The sequence below is a fragment of the Phyllobates terribilis genome, unplaced genomic scaffold (assembly GCF_046119375.1).
Source record: "Phyllobates terribilis strain yellow unplaced genomic scaffold, ASM4611937v1 Scaffold_4__5_contigs__length_816908805, whole genome shotgun sequence".
In the NCBI taxonomy this organism is placed as follows: Eukaryota; Metazoa; Chordata; class Amphibia; order Anura; family Dendrobatidae; genus Phyllobates; species Phyllobates terribilis.
The window spans coordinates 64,060,389-64,082,312 of NW_027362764.1; the positions used below are offsets into that span (position 1 = coordinate 64,060,389).

The 21,924-nt window shown below is 46.8% G+C and overlaps 2 protein-coding genes across 3 annotated transcripts in view; one reads left to right on the top strand and one right to left on the bottom strand.

Annotated features, from left to right (window-relative positions):
• The window catches only part of LOC141264969 (S-acyl fatty acid synthase thioesterase, medium chain-like), a 119,709-nt gene that overhangs the window by 26,046 nt on the left and 71,739 nt on the right, over positions 1-21,924 (bottom strand). The gene's annotated exons all lie outside the window — the stretch shown is intronic.
• On the top strand, positions 54-12,643 carry ACBD7 (acyl-CoA binding domain containing 7). The gene is made up of 4 exons (XM_073677427.1): positions 54-199; positions 8,083-8,200; positions 11,593-11,655; positions 12,360-12,643. The coding sequence occupies exons 1-4, from the start codon at positions 56-58 to the stop codon at positions 12,431-12,433; spliced, it is 399 nt and encodes a 132-aa protein (XP_073533528.1). The 5' UTR covers positions 54-55; the 3' UTR covers positions 12,434-12,643.

A 21,924-nucleotide genomic window follows, 5' to 3' on the forward strand; every position in this document is an offset into this window, starting at 1 on the left:
TGGCAATGAATGGGTTACACCTGCAGCCTCCACTCCATGTCAGTTACAATGGCTGATGTCATTGCACAAGACATGGGAACCAATCAGTGGGTTTTGGAGCCTGACCCATATAAAAGGCAGACAGCTGAGCGGCAGATTATTGCTGCTGCCTGCTGATTGTGCTGCTGTGCTGAGTCCTGCATCCACCATGTCTCCCCAGGTACAGCCCATTGCAGGGTGCAGCTCTAGCACTGCATATGGGGCTATTATTCTTTATTGGAAAACTATGTGTATTTTTTGTTTGTTCCTTTTACATGTCTTGGCATTCTTTAGTTGGTGCTTAGGTTGCAGTCACACATGTGCCTGATGGTCCTCAAGATGTCTCCCTTCCATATAAGACACCAGTGTCCTAAATGCACATTGTTGGTGAGGGGGCCCACATTACAGACTTCGCATTAGGGCCCCTGAGCTCCCAGCTGCACCCCTGCTCCTGCCATGCAGGTCTGGTGGGGATTTGTGACTGACCACTACTAGAATGGATTTGGTAGGATATAAATATAATCTCTAGACATCTGTATAGTCTTTCTTGCTTTGTAACATTGTTTTCTCAGTCCCTTACACTTTTTTTTTTCTCATGTGATGGGGATTTTAAGTAAAATTAACCCTTTCAGTAAGGAATCTAGACTGGACATTTATATACTGAGGATGGGGAAGTTCTCAACTGACTGCAGGAGAAATGGTCTTTGTCCATAGCAACCAGAGTGCAGCTTTCATTTTGTCAGAGCTGTTTAAACGAGGAGAGCCGAGCTGTGATTGGTTGCTATGGGTAACACTCTTGCTAAATGAGGCCTGTACACGTATAATGGTGTACATCTGGCCATATTTAGTCAGGGCACACATTTAGGGCAGTTGTCACAATAAGCAAATGCTGTGCAGCTTATGCAACCAGTTCTTCTGGGTTTCCTTTTCTATGGTGAATCCCTAATCTGCATGTGAATTTGGTTACAACATTTCTATATTTCTATAGCTCAGTCTGATGGTATACTTAAGTATTATGCAATGTCTGTTGGTTTTTGTGTAGTTGGGCTGTGTGCACACTGTCACAACCTCAAGGGTTTCCGGATGCCAGCTAAGTGAGTTGATGTGCCATGCACACGTTGTTTATTTTTGACTTGGTTAAATCTGCAGCATGTCACACTCCTTCCAGTGTTTTTGCTGCATATTTCACTCATGAGGGGAACAATCTGTACAAAAAAATATATATTTTATTCTGTGATATTCCTGCCAAGAGATGCAGGATTCTCTGCACCAAATACGCTCACGGTGTGACTGCAGACTTATGAACTCCCCCAGCATAGGCACTGTGCGCAGCGAGGATTCACTGGTTTGTGAGACTGGACCGGAGGGTATGTATTATGCATGCTCCCATCCAGTGGGAATGACCTTGCCCCATACACTTGCATGGCGCTAGCCCACAGGCGTCCAGTGGGTACGACCAACTAGTGGGCACAGCCTTGCTCCATACAAGTGTATAGAGCAAGGCCATTCCCACTGGACTGACTCTGGCCAGGAGAATATATAAGGCATATGTCCCGGCTCAGAAACCGGTGATTCTGCACAGTATGATACTGACGAATAAGGGGCTGTGTCCTCGAAACGCGTTTTAATTTTGGAATAAAAGGATTTATCGCATGTGGCACCGGATTTTACCTTCCTTATAAACCCTTTAATGTGTGCCCATGACAAGTTTTGCAGATAAATGTACAAATTGAAATTTAGGTATTGCTGCTATAGCAGAATAAAAATGCTTTATGCTTCTGAGCAAGACAGTATATGGTACTATGGGCCCTTGAATTTAGTGAATCCAGTGCTGGTTGGTCTATTCTTTATTGCTAATCTCTGGTGAGAATCCCTGAGGGTATGTGCACACGTCTGGAAATGCTGCATGTTTATGCAGCGTCAAACCCGCAGCGGCCAGATGTTACAGCCTAGTGGATGGAATTTCTAGAAATCCCATGTTCACTATGCGTCTCAATGCACCTGCGGAAACTGACATGTGGCGCGTCTTTCAGATCTGCAGCATGTCAATTTTCTCTTGCTGGTCCACATGTGGCCTTTCCCCATAGACTTGCATCAATGAGGAAAGTCTGCATGCGGGGGGGGGGGGATAAAAAAATCGTGGCTGCTTATTTGCATAATTGGTGCAGCTACAGTATACTGCAGCGTTGGGGCAACAGCGGCTCCTCATCATGGGCAGATGCCCTGAAGGTCTCGCTTCCTGTTGGCCAACAATGGAGTTGGAAATTTGCTTAAAAGGGGTTTCTCTGGGTGAAACAAGCTATTGCCTATGAATGGGTATGGGTGTGTTTTTTAAGCCTCCTTACACTGGCATGCCAGAACCCTTATGTCATGCTCTCCACAAGGAGAAATGTTACCCCTTAGACCTCAGTCCAGAGCCTCTCATCTAGCCAAATCTGTTCTCATACTTTGCACTGACGAGGGCCAATAGCCTGACACACCGTATCTGCAAATTGAGATTCTGATTTGGCTTTTATCCCAAGTCATATTGCATGACTCGTTATTGGTCGATTGTGACTTGTAGGATTGCTGCTTCCAATAGGTGGTGCTATAAAGTTCATGTCCTTTTTCTCTCTGAAGAGGCAATTTGCATAGGATGGGTGATGATTTAATGATCAGTAGGGGGTCTGACTACTGGGACTAGCACTGACTTGCAGAAAAGGGAATTTTTATTCCTGTTCCAAAATAAACAAAACAGGTCAGATGCTCCATTCAATCTCTATGGATCTGGCAAAATAAGCAGAGTGCAGCCCCATAAGGAAAGCATGGAGCGCAGGTCGAACATGCAAACTGCCACACTATTCTAATACAATGCACTTTACCCATCCAGAGGGAAATTGTAGTATCTCAGCACAACAAGGTTCAAAGTTCCCCATTATGATGATCACTGCATATCCTGCTTCCCCCACCAATCCAGAAATTATCTTAATTGTGGCTAGATAATAACTTGTCTGATAAGGGATACCTGAGGTACATTTATAACTATCTGGCAAGTGAATCTGTCTGCACAGCTGAGTTCTGCTGATCAATCTGTTCCAGCCCTTGTCTGACTGAGTGGAGATGTGGTGGTGGATGTGCCGGCTATCTCCATTCATTGTTCTAAAAGTTTAAAATGCTGTGTTCATAATTCCTACAGCAATGATTGGAGGGCTGGTGCATGTGCCACCTCCTCTCAACAGGGTCTGATGCTGGCCCAAAAGTGGGAACAGGAGACCCCAATCTGAAGATGGCTGCAGGTCCCACCTCTGGCACTTTCAGCTATCAGACATTCATCGCATATCCTGTGAATATGCCATGAATGTCACTTGTGAGAAAACCCTCTTAAGGGTCATGGAAAGGGCTTGGTTGGCACACCCTGGCACCATGAGTTGCTATTGAGCCCCCTCTTGTCTGTATATTGGTGGTGCAGGAATTTGGACAGGCTGAGGCATGTATTGTATTTAAAAGAAAGGCATGGAACGGGGGCACTTCTGTCAAAGGAAGGAGGTTTAGCACTGTCAGCTGCACCCCAGAGGGAGCCCAATATTTGCACTTGCTATAGGAATACAATGCAGCTCTGGTTCCAAGCTTCTTACTAGCTTTTCATACCTGTAACTTGTAAATGATGGGCACTGCACCAAGCATTTGTCGCTGTCTCTCTCCAATTATCTTGCAGAAGTGATTGCACTACAATGGTGCATTGAAAGCAGCTGTCTTGTGCCCTTTCACAAACTGCTGATGGCACAAGGAGTTTTTTCCCACTTGTTCCCTGGTATAACAGAATGGGTGCCTTGGAGTATGGATTCTAGGCTTTGCAACTTGCTTGGCACTGGCTAGATGAGAGGCATTTTTGTGGGGTGCACAAGCAGTGTCTGACTGGGGAGCCAATGGCCCACCTGTGACCAATTCCAGGGCCCTCTCTTCAGCTAAATGAAAATGTGACATGATCCTCAATCACAAATTTTATATAACAATGAACTGGATAGATTGTTAAATGAATACAATTCTGCCTTTGTCTATACATAGTGATTCAGGAATTGTCTAGTATTTCTCATAGAGATTGTGGCCTAGTCTTGCACAGGAGCCCACTGGAGGATTCTCCTGTGGTCCAAGTCTGTGCACAAGATTGGGAGAAGTTTGGGGTGCCAACAGTGTTCTCTCCTGTCCTTGCGCACACCTTGACCCCCCTACCCCCCCCCCCCCCCCGAAGGTCAGGATATCATGTCCTCAGATGGACAACTTTGGTTTGCCTTTTCTAGCTCTCTACTAATTTCACCTATAACTGCAAGAAAGTAAACTACTTTTTGGCAGTCTGCCTGCATACAGCTCCCCCAGGGAAGTGGCCGTCATCACTTCTATGTTCTTCATAGACCCAAATGAGTATCTGCCACACAAAGAAAAAGCTCTGTGCTTCAGGGAGAAATGTAATCATACAAATTCCACTAAATTATGGAAAAGATTAAGTTTGCAATGCAAGTCATAATTTGGTGTAATACCTGCAGCATGTAACATGCATGCAGCTGCGCACAAGTCTGCAACCTGGTTGTGGCTCTCCTTCCTTCCCCTCACTACTTGGAAAGTGATTACCGTATAACTTCTAGTAACTAATGTGGGCAAAACAATGGCAAACAGAATACTCATTCCTAAGTTACTGGTGGCATTGTGACAAAACATTGCTATGAGGCTATATTTTGGGTATCTGCTATAATTTCTAACCTCCTACACCAAATTCAATCATGGGTGTATGGTTGCACTTGATAAGTTGCAAGTGCAGTGGGTGGGCAGTGCACCAAGCTCTCCTGCCTACCTTCTTGCTCATCACCTGCTGCCTGACAAGTCGCTCGTGTTTGTGACCTGTCCCAGGCAGGAGAGCTGTAATTGCATCTCACAACCCACACACTTGCAACTCATTAACATACAATTTCAGCTATGGATTTGACTGCAAAACTAACCCTTACAAGAAGGGTAAAGATGATTTCAAAATGAAAGTGCCTTCTATGTCCATGTTGGCTTCACAAGCTCTCTTTAATGTTGCTCATCATAATATAGATGTGCTGGATAATTTTATATCCATTTGGACAAGGGCAGAACAGGATGCAGCAACACTAGTTGAGGTTTATTCCAGTCTGTGCTCCACCAGCATGGAGATGAATGGGTTCATTAATGTATTCAGTTTCCACAATCTCCAGTAACAGTCACACTGTAACCACATTGTATGGGTCTTGGACATGTCCTCTGGGTGACTGCTTGTTACAGTTGACCCATTGTTTCTGGGGAGCAAGTTTAAATTGGGAAGGATTTGTAGATGACTTTAGTCCACCAAAGAGATGGCAAAGCACTGATCCATATATAAATGTAATGTGCTCAGTGTCGGGCTGGGGTGCCAAGGGCCCACAGTATCCAACTCCAGGACCCCACTTCTCAGCTGCACGCAAATGACTATCCTCATTCACAAAATTCTATAGCAATAAACCAAGTTGATAAATGAATAAGATTCTGCCTTTGCATATAATGAATAAAGTGTCTTTTGCCAAGTACTGCTCATATAAGAAGGTGGTGGCCCCCCGGAGGATTCTCCTGTGGGCCAGTCTGAGCCTGGTGTCCTAGATCTGAATTACAATCATGTATTAAGAGAACTGCTAAAGGTAAATCATTCTAATCTTGTACAGACTAAAATGTGGTGACCTGATAAATTTAAAATGCTTTTGAGGTTTAATTTGTGACTACATAAGTGCATCAGAACTAAGCGGCCATTTTTACATGTCCAGTAGTGACAAATTGCTCGCACTTTAAGGGAATCTGCTATACTTCCCATAGTGTAGAAATAGCTCAGCTACCCCTGAGCAGATTGAGGATATGTGCACATGTCAGGGTTTCAGAGAAGACACCAGGGAGATCACACTGTTGCCATCACTCGGTCTGGATTTCACTAGGGATTCGCAAGCACACGAACCCAACTACTCACTACAGAGCTATCGGCAAAGCGTATGGCGTCACACCTCCAGATTCCAACGCATAGTTGTCATTGCAGGGTTTTTACTGTTGGTGGTTCCCAGCTCTGCTTAGGAGAACTACTGCTCCCCAGAGCGGCGGTTGGATGAGGGGAGTAGTACTCCTCTGCCGACCAGGTACCACCCACACCGTGTTTCCGCTGCTACTTCGCGCCTATTGGCTTTAATTGAAATGCATCAAATCTGCAGATATAAATATTATACCTGTGGATTTGGTGCGGTTCAATTGCTCAATGGGTGCAAATTCATGGCAGAAACGCCTGCACAATGGTCATGCTGTGGTTTTTACTGCAATGGTAATCCTGAGCAGAAACTTCCATATAATTTGCACTGCACATCAGGATTACCATTTCTATAGCTGGCAGACCTATTAACAAGCGTTTTCACAGCAGAAACACTGCCACAAAACCGCTTCATGTGCACTTAGCCTTAGGCTTTTAGTTGAGATGAATCTGTGCTGCACTTTATGTACATACTGTGGAGTGAGGGGAAATTGAGTAGTCTGAGTTGGCAGTTTGGCTTTGACTCCACAGCCCTGATATATACACTGCTCAAAAAAATAAAGGGAACACTCAAATAACACATCCTAGATCTGAATGAATGAAATATTCTCATTGAATACTTTGTGCTGACAACAGAATCACACACAAATCAATGGAAATCAAATTTATTAACCAATGCAGGCATGGATTTGGAGTCGCCCCCAAAATTCAAGTGGAAAAACACACTACAGGCTGATCCAACTTTGATATAATGTCCTTAAAACAAGTCAAAATGAGGCTCAGTATTGTGTGTGTGGCCTCCACGTGTCTGTATGACCTCCCTACAACGCCTGGGCATGCTCCTGATGAGGTTGCGGATGGTCTCCTGTGGGATCTCCTCCCAGACCTGGACTAAAGCATCCACCAACTCCTGGACAGTCTGTGGTGTGACGTTGGTGGATGGAGCGAGACATGGGGAATGGGTGGGCCAGTCCATGGCTTCAATGCCTTCATCTTGCAGGAACTGCTGACACTCTGGCCACATGAGGTCTGGCATTAGGAGGAACCCAGGGCCAACCGCACCAGCAAATGGTCTCACAAGGGGTCTGAGGATCTCATCTTGGTACCTAATGGCAGTCAGGCTACCTTTGGCGAGCACATGGAGGGCTGTGTGGCCCTCCAAAGAAATGCTGACCCACTGCCAAACCAGTCATGCTGAAGGATGTTGCAGGCAGCAGATCACTCTCCCTGGCATCTCAAGACTGTCACATATCCTCAGTGTGAACCTGCTTGCTTCTGTGAAGCCAGAGGCGACTTTGCCAATCCTGGTGTTCTGTGGCAAATGCCAAGCGTCCTGCACGGTGTTGGGCTGTGGACTTCGGGCCCTCATGGAGTCTGTTTCTAACCGTTTGTGCAGACTCGTGCACATTTGTGGCCTGCTGGAGGTCATTTTGCAGGGCTCTGGCAGTCCTCCTGTTCCTCCTTGCACAGAGGCGGAGGTAGCGGTCCTGCTTCTGGGTTGTTGCCCTCCTACGGCCCCCTCCACATCTCCTGGTGTACTGGCCTGTCTCCTGGCAGCGCCTCTGGATACTACGCTGACACACAGCAAACCTTCTTGCCACAGCTCACATTGATGTGCCATCCTAGATGAGCTGCACTACCTGAGCAACTTCTGTGGGTTGTAGAGTCCATCTCATGCTACCACGAGTGTGAAAGCACAACCAACATTCAAAAGTGACCAAAACATCAGCCAGAAAGCATTGGTATACAGATGTGGTCTGTGGTCCACACCTGCAGAACCACTCCTTTTATTGAGTGTCTTGGAAATTGCCAATTTCCATCTATTCATTTGCACAACAGCATGTGAAATTGATTGTCAATCAGTGTTGCTTCCTAAGTGGACAGTTTGATTTCGCAGAAGTTTGATTTACTTCGCATTATATTCTGTTTTGGTGTTCCCTTTATTTTTTTGAGGTGTGTATACATTTTTATTGCAATGTAGCATCAGAATTGGTTTCTTTCACTTTGCCTCATTCTCAATTCTGATTTTGCAGGCAGATTTCGACAAGGCAGCGGAGGCTGTAAAGAACTTGAAAACCAAGCCAACTGATGACGAACTAAAGGAACTCTATGGGCTCTATAAGCAGGCCACTGTGGGAGACATCAATATAGGTATCATCTATATAGTATATCAGGCTATTGATGTATTGTAACATACTTGTAATGACCTTCTTTACATCATGTCTTGCTCCTACTCCATCCAAAACTGTGCAGTATGGGGCTTGCCTTACATCCTGTCCAATAGTCTGATGTATACATGGACATTTTTCTGCAAATCCACCAAAACGTAGGGGATTACTGCAAAGACACTTTACTGATTCAAAAAGCCTAGGCAGACTGTATAAATGAAGGTAACACAGAGCTGCTGGAGTCTATTGTGCTATAGTGACTACATTTCTTACAATTCAGGGCTAGATGTCACCTGTTCATCCAGACTGACATCCATGGGTACAAACTTAAGATGTGAAGGCGTCCACTGCCACCTTAAATGCAGCTTCTTGCTGTCAATCAGAATAAGTTGAGAGAAGTCTCTTAAATGTAAAGAAGTTTCCACAAGATTGAAAGTTCATTCCTATGAATGTCATAGGGTGATAACTTATTGATCTGTGGTAGGGGGGTAGGTGACTGCTGAAACCCCCAGTGAATCTGACAACTAGTCTCTAAAGAGACCCTTCTCAATGGGGTGGAGGTGGTCCATGCTCTATGGGACTAGAAAGTAGATTCAGATGGGAAATAATTTTGCATCACTGTGTCAAATTCAGATACTTGGATTCAATTGCTGCAGGTTTTTTTTTAATGTTAACAGAAGTTATGTGCACACACTTGGATTTTAGTTCAGAAAAGCTACATAAAACGTGCACTTTTTTACTGCATTACTAGGTGTTCAGCTAATTAAAAAAAAGCTTTGCAGGCCCAAATCCACAAAAAAATGCGCACCGTGGGACTCCAGAAATCTCATTCACTTTGCTGGTACTGTAAAGTGAGAACCAACACAAACCACAATTGTATGTATTACAACCATACTTGGTCCTTTTATAGGTTTACACATACCATAAATAGTTTAGAAACGCATACCTTTAATAACCTGAAAACCATTGTGTGGAGACACTTGTACAAATACCAACCAAGAAATGAGTGGAAATGTTTGCATTAATACTATGAATCTAAATTTATATATTAATTTCAAAATAGAGCAACTGATGGGGTTTATGGCAGGAAGGATAAGACCCCCTAAAAATATAATGGTGACCTTTCCTAATCTACAATAATGCAATGCCTCCAATGACATGGGTAGATGTCTAGAATAAAAATGGTTGGTGCATGAATTATTTGTAAAAAAATAAAATGCACTATACAGACATGCTAAAGGCTATAGTAAGTGTTCTAAATATATGCTGCATACGATGACGTAAATGGCCGCCTCTCCCATAAACGCATAATAGGTGAGCAAGTCCTGATGGATCAACACAGGGACAAAAGGCATGGAGCATAAATGGTAAGACTGGATGAAATAAACCACTGCACATACAGTTGAAACCAGAAGTTTACATACACTACATAAAGACACACATTCATGTTTTTCCTCAATATCTGGCATGAAATCAGAATAAACCTTTCCCATTTTAGGTCAACTAGGGTTACCATCATTTTTAATATTGGCCAAATGCCAGAATAATGAGAGAATGTTTTAAGGCATTTTTATTACTTACTGCAAAGTCAAAAGCTTACATACACTAAGATTACTATGCCTTTAAACAATTCTGCACTGCCCATATGTAATGTTTTTGGCAACATCTGAGTTAGACACACCTGTGAATGTATCTTAATGCACACCTGAAACACACTGCTTCTGTGTAGCATCATGGGAAAGTCTAAAGAAATTCACCACAATATCAGGAAGAGAATTGTGGACTTGCACAAGTCTGGCTCATCCTTGGGTACAATTTCAAGATACCTGAAGATGCCTCATTCATCTGTACAAACAAGATGGGAATGTCCAGCCATCATACCGCTCAGGAAGGAGACTGGTTCTGTGGTGTCCCAGAGATGAACATGCTTTGGTCTGACATGTGCATATCAACCCAAGGACAAAACAAAAGACCTTGTGAAGATGATGGCAGAAACTGGTAACATTGTGGCAATAACCACAGTGAAATGAGTACTGTATCAACATGGGCCGAAAGGCCACTCTGCCAAGAAGAAGCCATTGTGCCAAAAGAAACATAAAAAAAGCCAGATTAATGTTTGCAAATGCACACAGGAACAAAGACCTTAATTTTTGGAGACATGTCCTGTGGTCTGATGAAACTAAAATTGAACTTTTTGGGCACAATGACCATTGTTACATTTGGTGGAAAGGGAGAAGCTTGGAAGACTAAGAACACCATCCCAACTGTGAAACATGGGGGTGGCAGCATCATGCTGTGGGGTTGTTTTGCAGCAGGAGGGACTGGTGCACTTCACAAAATAGATGGCATCATGAGAAAAGATTGTGGCAATACTGAAGCAACATCTCAAGACATCAGACAGGAAGTTAAAGCTTGGGCGGAAATGGGTCTTCCAAATGGACAATGATCCAAAGCATACTGCCAAAATGGTAAGAAAGTGGCTTAAGGATAACAAAGTCAATATTTTGGTGTGGCCATCACAAAGCCCTCATCTCAATCCTATTAAATTTATGGGCAAAGCTAAAGTCAGGTGCGAGCAAGGCAACCTATAAACCTGGAGCAGTTACACCAGTTTTGTCAGGAGGAATGGGCCCAAATTCCAACCAACTATTGTGAGAAGCTGGTGGAAGGATATCCCAAACGTTTGACCCAAGTCCTTCAGTTTAAGGGCAATGGTACCAAATACTAATGAAATGTAAAACTTTTGACTATGCACTAAGTAATAAAAATGCCTTAAAACATTCTCTCTCTCTCATTATTCTGGCATTTGGCAAATGATAAAAATTATGGTGATCCTAATTGACCTAAAACAGGAAAGGTTTATTCTGATTTCATGTCAGATATTGTGGCAAAACATTCATGTGTTTCAACTGTATATCCTGACATCTCACACACTGAGCTATGGTGGGGACATGTTCTTTCTAATATGATGGTTGCCTGCAAAGTGCAGCCTTTTACCCTTGGAAAAACAATGTGAACAAGCCCTACCTCTGCAAGTAAGGCCAGTGAATCCACTCTTGCATGCCCAACATTTATTGTTGGCATATGGACTGCATTGAGGCTGCATGCAACCTGCAGCTGGTCCAAACATCAGTCTATACTTGAACGATGATAATCAGATGTGGAGCCAGCTTTGTAGACATAGTGGGTGATACAGCAGAGGACCCCTACACAAGACCACCAAATGGGTCAACTACTATCCAATGTATGTCCTGTATATAGATCAGTAGGGAAGTTGCTAGGGATATAACACTATATTACACCTTGCAAGACATGCTGAGAGCAGGGTGATGGAGGTTATCATGAACTGTAAAATAAAAATTCTTATTTCTGCAGATTGTCCTGGAATGTTGGACCTTAAGGGCAAGGCCAAATGGGAAGCGTGGAATTCAAAGAAAGGTACGTTTCTGTAATGGCCAACCAACTGCTGTTAAATAGAACTGTGCAAAATTGTCACGACTATCACTTTTCTGGCATGTATACATTATGCAAACTTTTGCAAAACAAGAGTGGCACAAGAACTGACTCCTACAATTTGTTGACCCAGCACTTTTCTAAAGTCTGTCAGACTTGGCAGGAGAACCAACCATGGCCCAACTACACTACACTCACACCAAGTGTTGGAAATCATAATCTATTCCCGTGCATGGCTGCTGTAGATTTGGGATTGCAGTTCACCCATAAGTGACTTGGTGGCTGCACAATGTACAGGGCTTGAAACTTGCCAGTAGTTTTTAAAAAAAAAAAAAAGAATATATATATGGGAAAAAAATTAAGTTTTCAATGGTTATTGCAGAGTATGCACTGATTTTGGTATATATTTTACACTTCCCATGATAGTTTTCATTACTTCATGTATATGACTACTAATGTTCACAAGCCTTCAAGATGCACTGGAATTGGGGGGGTGTCTATAAAACAGATGTGTGTAACTTGGGGGCCGTCATGACTGCTACAAGCCATTGATATCCTGTTTTCTTGCAATGTGACTAAACCTTATGAGGGCTGGGGGTTTCAGTGCAGCCCTACAAATCTGCAGGAATTCATTCACAATGCTGATCTCCACACTTTCAACATAGATATAATTTTTATTTTTTTTGCAGGCTTGTCTAAGGAGGATGCCATGAGTGCCTACGTGTCCAAAGCCAATGAGCTGATTGAGAAATACAGCGTGTAAAACTGTGCAGTCACTAATGTCCTGGATGCAGCAGTGAGAATATAATGTCTTATGGGGGGCACAGCCCCACTAATGCCACTAGTTACCTGTGCTAGATTTCTACCATCTTTCAGGTACTATAACATAGGATTGTTTTGGCACAGAAGACCCACTTTCCACACTCCTACTGTTTTCTATGCTGTGCTCTTATTAAACAATTTTACACAACAACAGTGATGCACTTGTCATTTTACTGATGTGTAATATACAAGATAAGTCTAATCCTGATCCTTGCCTCTTCATCATGCCCAAACACATCAGTTGGATGAGTAAATGATTCCTTGTCGCCTTCCACCTTCATATGAATTCCCATCCAAACTGAGCATACATGTCTTCAATGGTAAGAGCTGAATAGGCTGCAGAGAAAGATGGGCATTAAAAGTCAAAATGTCCTAATACACTCTTGATCTCTTCCAGTAGAGTCAGCCAGTCCTGCCAATGTTGCCTAAATATCTAAGGTGGCTTCTAGATACGGGAAGGATCTTAACTAGTGATGAGTGAGCACTAAAATGCTCAGGTGCTCATTGAGCAAATTGGAATACTCAAGTGCTCGGTCCGAGCAACGAGCCCAATGTAAGTCTATGGGAAACTCCAGCATTTTTCAGGCGGCTCCCCCAGCTGTCTGCAGAGGGCCTAAATTGCCCAAATCGATGGGAACAGCATGGGGAAGACCCCCTGGAAGCATTTCTGACTCCCAGGTCACTGCTATCAACATTGTCAGAGGAATTGCACCACTTCTACAGACTCGCAATAAAACATACCAAAACAAAACCAAAATGGATTTTCCTGGGAAATATGTTAATGAACATCCTTTCCAGGGTAATACTTGTATATAAAACAAAATAGCCCAAGGTGTGGAGGAGCATTTTTGTTTATGTTCATACCTAGCGGTTTTCCTTTGCTTTCAACCAAGACAAATACATTCACCAGGAAATGTAATTTTAACATTTTACAACCTTATCTGGCCATGTGGTGTGTGACACATCCTGTTTAATTTATGATGGAGGGACTCTGAGTCACAGCCTATTCTTAAGGGGCCAGCAGTCAGCCCTCACTATTGTTAGAGCCATCAGCTGGCTATGCTTTGTTCCCATGATTAACTATTGGGTTTCCTATGCTGTTATTGCATATGCAGTGACTGCAGCGGCTGCCAAAAATTTGGAGTAACTCCAATGCACCTTGCAAGACATGAATATGTTGATATGATAGAGATAATGGTGGAGGAGGACAAGAGCAAATAGCCAAAATCAGGAAGCGTATACCCATGTGTGGGGTGTGAAGAGAGGTACATGGGAATAGAGTTGGACCTCCCAAAAAAAAAATTGTATTTGAGTGAGTTATGCTGCTATAATTTGGTGTTGAAGTCTGGCCCAATCCAGCCCTTGTTAATCTTGAGTCGGCCTGTCGGCATTTTCAGTTGACCGGCAGATGCACTTATCGGTTATAATTCCACCAGCACTAAAAACCCGCTCTGATTACTCCTTGGAGGTCCTGGCCTGCCCCAACACGAGTTGAGTACCAGTTCATGCCACATGTCCAGCTTGAATACCCAATTAGTCACAGAGGAATCACTGAGGACGTTGCTACGGTCAGCAAGGTACTCCCTCTGCATCTTCTGCAACTTTTCCCTCTGAGGGTACCCTGTACATCAGGGCTTGTGCGATGGGGAGGGTCTGAGAAAATGCTCCCAGAACTTTGGCAGTGTTCCTCTGCTGGATTTCATTTGTCTCTCGCCTGTACTCCTTGGTTGTCCAACGAACTGACCTTTGCCGCCAGCATTTTCAGATGGGAATTTGTTTTTAAATTCTGCAACAAGGGCCTTCTGGTACTGCCCCATTTAATTAGGCCTGTCCTGCAAGGGAATAAGAGACCGGAAGCTCTCCTTGTAGCGTGGGTTTAGAAGTGTCACCAACCAGTAATGACTGTCATCCAAAATTTGGACAACAAGGGTCACAGGAAAGGCAGCGTAACATACTCAACTATGTGTGCCAGACTACTAACAGGCAAGACTTCCGTGTCCTCACCAAGAGGACAAATGGCCATGCTCTCCTCCATCACTCGCACTGTCCTCAGGCCATCCACACTGAACAGATGGTATTACCTGCACAGCTGTCATACAGTCTATAGCGCAGGAAACTAGCTCCTGTTCCTCTTCCTCATTGTCACCCAATCCTTGTTGGGATGAGGCTGGGCTGTGTGGTATCACCCTGTATTGTTCCTTGCTCCGCCTGCAATGCAGCCTCTTTAATTGTGAGCAGAGAGCATTTCAGAAGACAGATGGGATGGTGTAATGCCCACAACCAACATGGCTGTGGCATTACAGTGAATGTCAGGCAATCCCTGTGACGCGCCCCCTGGGCCAGTACTGTAGTGCGGCGCACGTGTGCGCGGGGGAATACCCGGAGCCGGATCCGATGGGGGTAGTAGTCTCCGAGTGGCGGGGACCCGGTCCGTGCCCAGGGTAGTCAAACTAAGTGTGTGGCAGTCTTTGTAGATGTTGTTTAAGTGTCGACTACGCCACCCGTTGATTTGCGGTCGCAAGGCCGCCGCTGCAGAACAGTCCGCTGAGGCCGGTGGTATGTGTGCAGCAATGGTGGTATAACCCCCAACGGGAGAGGTATGGCCTCAGGGAGCTGGTGCGGGTGAAGGGAGTGATAGAAAGGGCGTCCCGGTACCTTTAGTGCTGGTAGTGCGATGGAACAGACTGATTGCAGTTTTCAATGCTTTACTCACAGATGTTATCAGTGTCAGTCCTGCAGGTGATGACGACCCGAGCCGTGCTGCGTCCACCAGGTACGGGGCTCAACCAACCCCCAGGCAGTTCCAGAGTGTGACCTTGAACTCCTTTCTCCGTTCCTTTCTCTGGCCGTCCCCACTAGGGACCCACCCATGTCCAGCTTCCTCGGGCCTTCTGGTGGCGAAACCTATCTCCGGTTTCCCTGACCCTATGTGGCGTGCCTTCGTGGTGAGTGTAGTGAGTGGTCGCGCCAAGACGTGGCCACGACCTCCGGTTCCTGGCTGAGGATAAGTGGCCTCCACCAGTTCAGGATCCGGTACCCTGATCTGCCAACCCTTCACCCGCTGACTCCTAGCGTGTTCGGGTTCCCTCTTCCTTCATGTCTCTGGGCCTTTCTCCAGGTTCCATTCCTTCCTTGTTCCTTTCCTCTTGTCTTTCTCTCTCTTGCTCCCTTCAGGAGCAGCACCCAGACAGGGCTGCTGCTCCCTGTCACTACTCTTCTCCTCTTCTTCTGTCTGACTGAACTCCTAAGATGGTGCCCACCTTTTATACTCCCTCTGACACCAGAGCCCAGGTGACTAGCCACCAATGGGCTCCTTCCTATGCCCAGAGTCCCTCCCCTCTCTGCTCCTGCACCACTGGGATATTCCTCCCCCTCCCACTCCAGCCAGGGACAGACGCTGTCGTACCTGCACATCTATCTGGTGGGAGTACCGTTGATCTGTCCCCTGGAAATGGGATGTATGTGGTGCATGCAGCTAACTGAGTTCTAGTCCACACTCCATCCTTACCCGGGAGTGGAATACCACACCTCTGGTTCGAGGTGCAATACCCCTGTAGCAGCCGAGCCCTCGGGGTGCTACATTCCCCCCTGGTAAACCACAGCACGTCCTCGGGCTGAAATAGAGTAAAAACAATTTTTAAAGTGTACGTACACATAAAACACATCAACTTTCATCCATCCCTTTTATGGGAGGTTTTCTCAACAGCTGGCTAATGCCACCAGAACTCTTTTACAAAAACACTATGTAAAACTTTGGCATCATATCAAATTTCACATTAAGGCATTCTCAAATAAAACATTCTTGAATTCTCGGGTTCTTGGGATCTGGCCGCTCTCAGTCTTCGGCCAGGTAGAGGGAAGGGATGACCGCTCTGTCCTCGGTCAGGTTAGGGATTAGGGCAAAAATAGGCAACAGTTCTTTCTGTCCCAACGGGGACCACACTCTTAGTGGAAAACAGTCCCACAACAGTCCTTATACCCGGTCAGGTAACTATTTACATCTCCTCTTTTACCGTTTACGATTAACGGTGTGCTCCACACGCTCCTTTCTCTTCCTCAGGTTCAGACCCGTCCGGGCCCTCTTTCTCCTCCTCCTCCTGGTACGATTGCTCCTCTTCTTCCTTGACCCGGTGGACATGAAGGGCGTACCACCCCTTCACTCCCTTATGCCTGGTATAGGTGACGGTATCTCCAGGCACCAGGTCCTGTCCACTGTGCCCCTCCGGTAGGTGGGACTCTACGTCGCTCCTGTTTACAAACACCTGGCTTATGGTCTTCGGGTCTTGGATGATGCCCCAGCCACATGCCATGTGAAACTTAACAGTCCCGGTGACTCGGGGACCGTGAGCTGTACGGGGGGGGGGTCCTGGCAGGTCCTTGTCTTCTGCTCCACGTTTTTAATGTGGAGCCACTCCTCCTTCACTTTCCTCTCTCTCCGCTCCCGCTCAAACGTTGCCAGTTGTTGGCGGCAGGTCTCATAGCGCCGGGCGGCGCCCGCCCGGGTCTCCTGAGTGAACCCCATCAGGTCTTCTCCAGTGGGGTCCCCCTCGAATTGGGCGTCCTCCAGCGGGGTGAAGAGAGGTCCACGGGCTCCGGAGCTGGGATTAGCGGTTCATCTGGGGCCCTTGCTCCTACGGGATGACTCTTCCTGGAGTGGGGGTTGGTGTACTCAGGCGGCCAGACGAATGGTGTCCCATCCGGGCAGGTGTGCTGCTCATACAGGTCTTTCCCCAATGATGGCACGACTGGGGGCCCCGGCTGGGGTGCAGCGCCCGCGGGCACTCGGCCTTTTAACCAGGACGGTGACTTTCTGATCGTGCCCGGTGTTGGGGAGCACGGTTCAGGGCGAGGCTCCGCTGCAGAGCTTGCTGCTGGGGGGCTGAATACTGGTGGTGGAGGTACGGTGGGCGGTGCAGCACCCAGAGCTTTGGGTCCCGCGGCGGGAGGTAGGGGCAGGTCCGTGGCCTCAGGGCCCGGAGTAACAGCGTTCCCCTTACTTGTCGTTGCGGCCTCCCCCGCGGCATCGTCCCCGGCCCGCTTCTGCTGCCTCTCGGGATCGACGCGGTGCTGGATGGTGGCTGCACCTCCGGTTGGCAGGTCAGCGTGCGCCGGGTCAACTCCTCCTTCCACCCGGCGAGCACGTCTCGTTGCGCCCAGATCATCCTCCTGTTCAGCTCTTCCAGCGCGTACTCCGGTTCTTCCTTCTGGAGCACCGCTAGCAGCTCTGCAATCTGGTATGGCGGCTGTGGCGGTGAAGCTCTCCTCCGTATCCAACATCCTCCTCCCCCCTAGTGGACCGTGGCCTACCTGGCGATGATCCTCTTCTGTAGGCCGCGGCTCCGCAGTGGATCGTCAGGGTTGAGGACCTTCAGTCGCGCTCCTGTGACGTCGGCGTCACTGGGCTCCTCCCAGGACCTTACGCAACGTCCGGACGTGAGGCGGGGCTTCAGTTCTCGCGGGCTTTCGGAGTCCACACCCCTCTTCTTCCCGCGCGGCGTCCTCAAGATGGCGCCCAATGGCGGGAAAACTCCACGGATGGCGGGAAGAAGGCAGAAGATGGCGTCGGATCGCGGGAATCGGCTCCGGATGGCGGGAAACGACTCCGGACGGCGGGAAACTTCACCACAGGTAAGTAAAAAGTCTCTTTTTCAGGCACGCAGTACCCGGTGGTTACGGATCCTGCCGACTACGCCAAAGTTGACGTGCCCCCTGGGCCAGTGCTGTAGTGCGGCGCACGTGTGCGCGGGGGAATACCCGGAGCCGGATCCGATGGGGGTAGTAGTCTCCGAGGGCGGGGACCCGGTCCGTGCCCAGGGTAGTCAAACTAAGTGTGTGGCAGTCTTTGTAGATGTTGTTTAAGTGTCGACTACGCCACCCGTTGATTTGCGGTCGCAAGGCCGCCGCTGCAGAACAGTCCGCTGAGGCCGGTGGTATGTGTGCAGCAATGGTGGTATAACCCCCAACGGGAGAGGTATGGCCTCAGGGAGCTGGTGCGGGTGAAGGGAGTGATAGAAAGGGCGTCCCGGTACCTTTAGTGCTGGTAGTGCGATGGAACAGACTGATTGCAGTTTTCAATGCTTTACTCACAGATGTTATCAGTGTCAGTCCTGCAGGTGATGACGACCCGAGCCGTGCTGCGTCCACCAGGTACGGGGCTCAACCAACCCCCAGGCAGTTCCAGAGTGTGACCTTGAACTCCTTTCTCCGTTCCTTTCTCTGGCCGTCCCCACTAGGGACCCACCCATGTCCAGCTTCCTCGGGCCTTCTGGTGGCGAAACCTATCTCCGGTTTCCCTGACCCTATGTGGCGTGCCTTCGTGGTGAGTGTAGTGAGTGGTCGCGCCAAGACGTGGCCACGACCTCCGGTTCCTGGCTGAGGATAAGTGGCCTCCACCAGTTCGGGATCCGGTACCCTGATCTGCCAACCCTTCACCCGCTGACTCCTAGCGTGTTCGGGTTCCCTCTTCCTTCATGTCTCTGGGCCTTTCTCCAGGTTCCATTCCTTCCTTGTTCCTTTCCTCTTGTCTTTCTCTCTCTTGCTCCCTTCAGGAGCAGCACCCAGACAGGGCTGCTGCTCCCTGTCACTACTCTTCTCCTCTTCTTCTGTCTGACTGAACTCCTAAGATGGTGCCCACCTTTTATACTCCCTCTGACACCCGAGCCCAGGTGACTAGCCACCAATGGGCTCCTTCCTATGCCCAGAGTCCCTCCCCTCTCTGCTCCTGCACCACTGGGATATTCCTCCCCCCCCCCCCCCCCCCTCCCACTCCAGCCAGGGACAGACGCTGTCGTACCTGCACATCTATCTGTTGGGAGCACCGTTGATCTGTCCCCTGGAAATGGGATGTATGTGGTGCATGCAGCTAACTGAGTTCTAGTCCACACTCCATACTTACCCGGGAGTGGAATACCACACCTCTGGTTCGAGGTGCAATACCCCTGTAGCAGCCGAGCCCTCGGGGTGCTACACCTGCATCTTCATTGGCTCTATAAAGAGCGGCAAACATGCAGGGAGGGGACCAGAGTTCCCGCCCGAGCAACCCAGAAATACTTGAGCACAGTGATGCTTGGGCGAGTACCGAGCAGTGGCAAGCACGTTCGCTCATCACTAATCTTAACCAAGTAATGAACAGAAGCAGTTACCTGGGTGCCTACACTAGTTTCCTTCAGCTTTTGCCAGACCCTTCCATGCTTAACTGCAAGATATATGGAGCTGCAAATTTCAATTGCTATAAAGGATTCTGCTTTTACTACAACTTATTTAAAAGGGCTCAACTTTTTTTCTTTTTACATGGTGCTTCAATTCTGTAACCAGATGGAATCTGGTCAAGCATGGGTTTATTGCATAAATAGTGGATAAGTGTCTACCAGATACTCCTGGTTCCACTTATCTACTAGCTTAAATCTTGTATGAGGGCAACACTACTTTTTGCCTTGACATCTGTTTGGGTGAAAAAATAGATTTTTGTGGGTACGGTCATCATGGGAATAACCCCTTTTATTACAAAGTCCACTCAATATTTGATGGATGATAACTTGCTGAGCACTTGAGTCCAACTGTTGAACCCCCAACCAGGGGTGGATTAAGAGTAGCAAGGGCCCCGGGCAGTTTAGAAGATGCACACATACACGACTTAATATTGAGCACAATTAACTATGCTGACATCCCCCTATATACAATATGAGCTGCCACAATCCTCCCATACACAGTGGGGGGTTGCATGACATCACACTAGCAGACACAGCCGCGCACAGGGCCGTGTCTCCTGGCTGTGACGCAGCCGAGCCAGCACACAGGGAAGTTAACAGGTGCAGTGCTGGCCCGGCTGAAGAAGTAGCGGCTGTGTGCTGCTGCTGGGGGAGCGGTCCGGGGGCCCCCTGCCTCTGACTGCTGGTATGTGCCGCACATATAATGAGGGCAATCTGGCCATGGGCCCCGGGGGGTAGCCCAGATTGCCCTCATTATAATCTGCCTATGACCCCCAACTGATCTGAGGGCTGATGTTCCCAAACCATCTTAAATGGTGTGGAGGTGCACATGCTCTAGCTAAACACTATTCATTTTCTATAGGACTTTCATAAAGGAAGAGCATGTGCCTCTGCCCCTTCATGACTGGGTTTTGCAGAGCTTGGTTCTAGAGTCCCAGTCTCTGGGGGGTCCCAGCACTCAGTAAGTTGTCCTCTAATTAAAAAAAAAAAAAAAAAAAATCACACAGGCTGACTTACAACTGCATGTTTGTGTTTAACTGGGTTATTAATGGCAATGTGTGCATGAATCGCACTGCACAAACCTAGTGACGCCTAGGTCAAAAAAGCAATCGCACAGCACAATTGTGATCCCAGCATAGTTGCACTAATGTGTGATGAGCAATGTGTGACAAATCGCCTGACGAGCAAAACATTTGTTTTAGGTGAGAGATTGTGTTTTCTAAAATTATTTTAAACGGGATCTGCGCTGTCGAGATGTCCGGTAGACCATGAAGTGATGTGCCTGTGTAATTCAACCAATGTATTGTCAGTGACTTAATGCTACACGTACTGTAAATGCAGCGCAGAGGTTACTGCATCTTCTAGGAAACCATTTCTTGAAGGATGATAAAGCTAAAATATTCTCCAGAGATTAAACCATCCAGGAAAGTAATTTTCCACTTGCATCATGTGTTTCCTGAAAGAAGCAGTGTATTCATGAATTTCCCCAGAGTCTCTGTTGCCAGAGCACTGCCCCTCCCAAAAGGGGGTCAGCATTGCAAGAAATAAAGCTGTAAGGCTATGTTCACACCACGCGTGTTTTTTTTTTATTTTTCTGCAAATTTTCAGGTTGTGCTTTTTGCATGTATTTTTGAAAAATAGAGCATGTCACTTATCAGTGTTTTTTTTTTTTTTTTTTTTTTTTTTTTCTCTCTCTCAACCATTGGAAGTAATGGGTGGTGAGAAAACGCTGAAAAAGCGCACCAGTTAAATTTTTCAGCTTTTTTTTTTTTTTTTTTGCATTCTCTTCCATCAAAAGAACTGCAGGTAATATGGGAATACCACAATGGTGGATGGGATTATGTGCTGGGTTTAATGACTTCAGCGCTTTCTCCTGCTCTGGTTACTAATAGGATTTTGTGATCATTCCTACTTTAGGGTGAAAGTCCAGCTGGTTGTCCTGGTGTGATACAGATAAACTGCAGTGTGTTTTATTTCCCCCTTCTTCACTCTTTAGCACACAAGCAATAAAATGTCCTAGTGTCAGTCTTAACTTTTATTTAGTTGTTGGAGCCCTAGTCTCTTTAAGTGCTTAGCCTCTCAAAAGGGGGGTAATAAAAAAAGTACTGCACATAATGACTTATACCTGACTGTTTCACACTAGTTTAGATACTAAATTATGGATTGAATAAAACCTAACCTGCTAAGAAACCAAATTAGTTTTTTTTTTGCAGAATGCAGAGCA

What these genes read in the sequence shown, in the direction of transcription:
- ACBD7 (XM_073677427.1), top strand. Translation starts at nt 56, where the DNA reads ATGTCATTGCACAAGACATGGGAACCAATCAGTGGGTTTTGGAGCCTG. An exon ending in CATCCACCATGTCTCCCCAG is followed by an intron (nt 200 to 8,082) that starts GTACAGCCCATT and finishes CTGATTTTGCAG; the next exon opens with GCAGATTTCGACAAGGCAGC. An exon ending in AGCGTGGAATTCAAAGAAAG is followed by an intron (nt 11,656 to 12,359) that starts GTACGTTTCTGT and finishes TTTTTTTTGCAG; the next exon opens with GCTTGTCTAAGGAGGATGCC.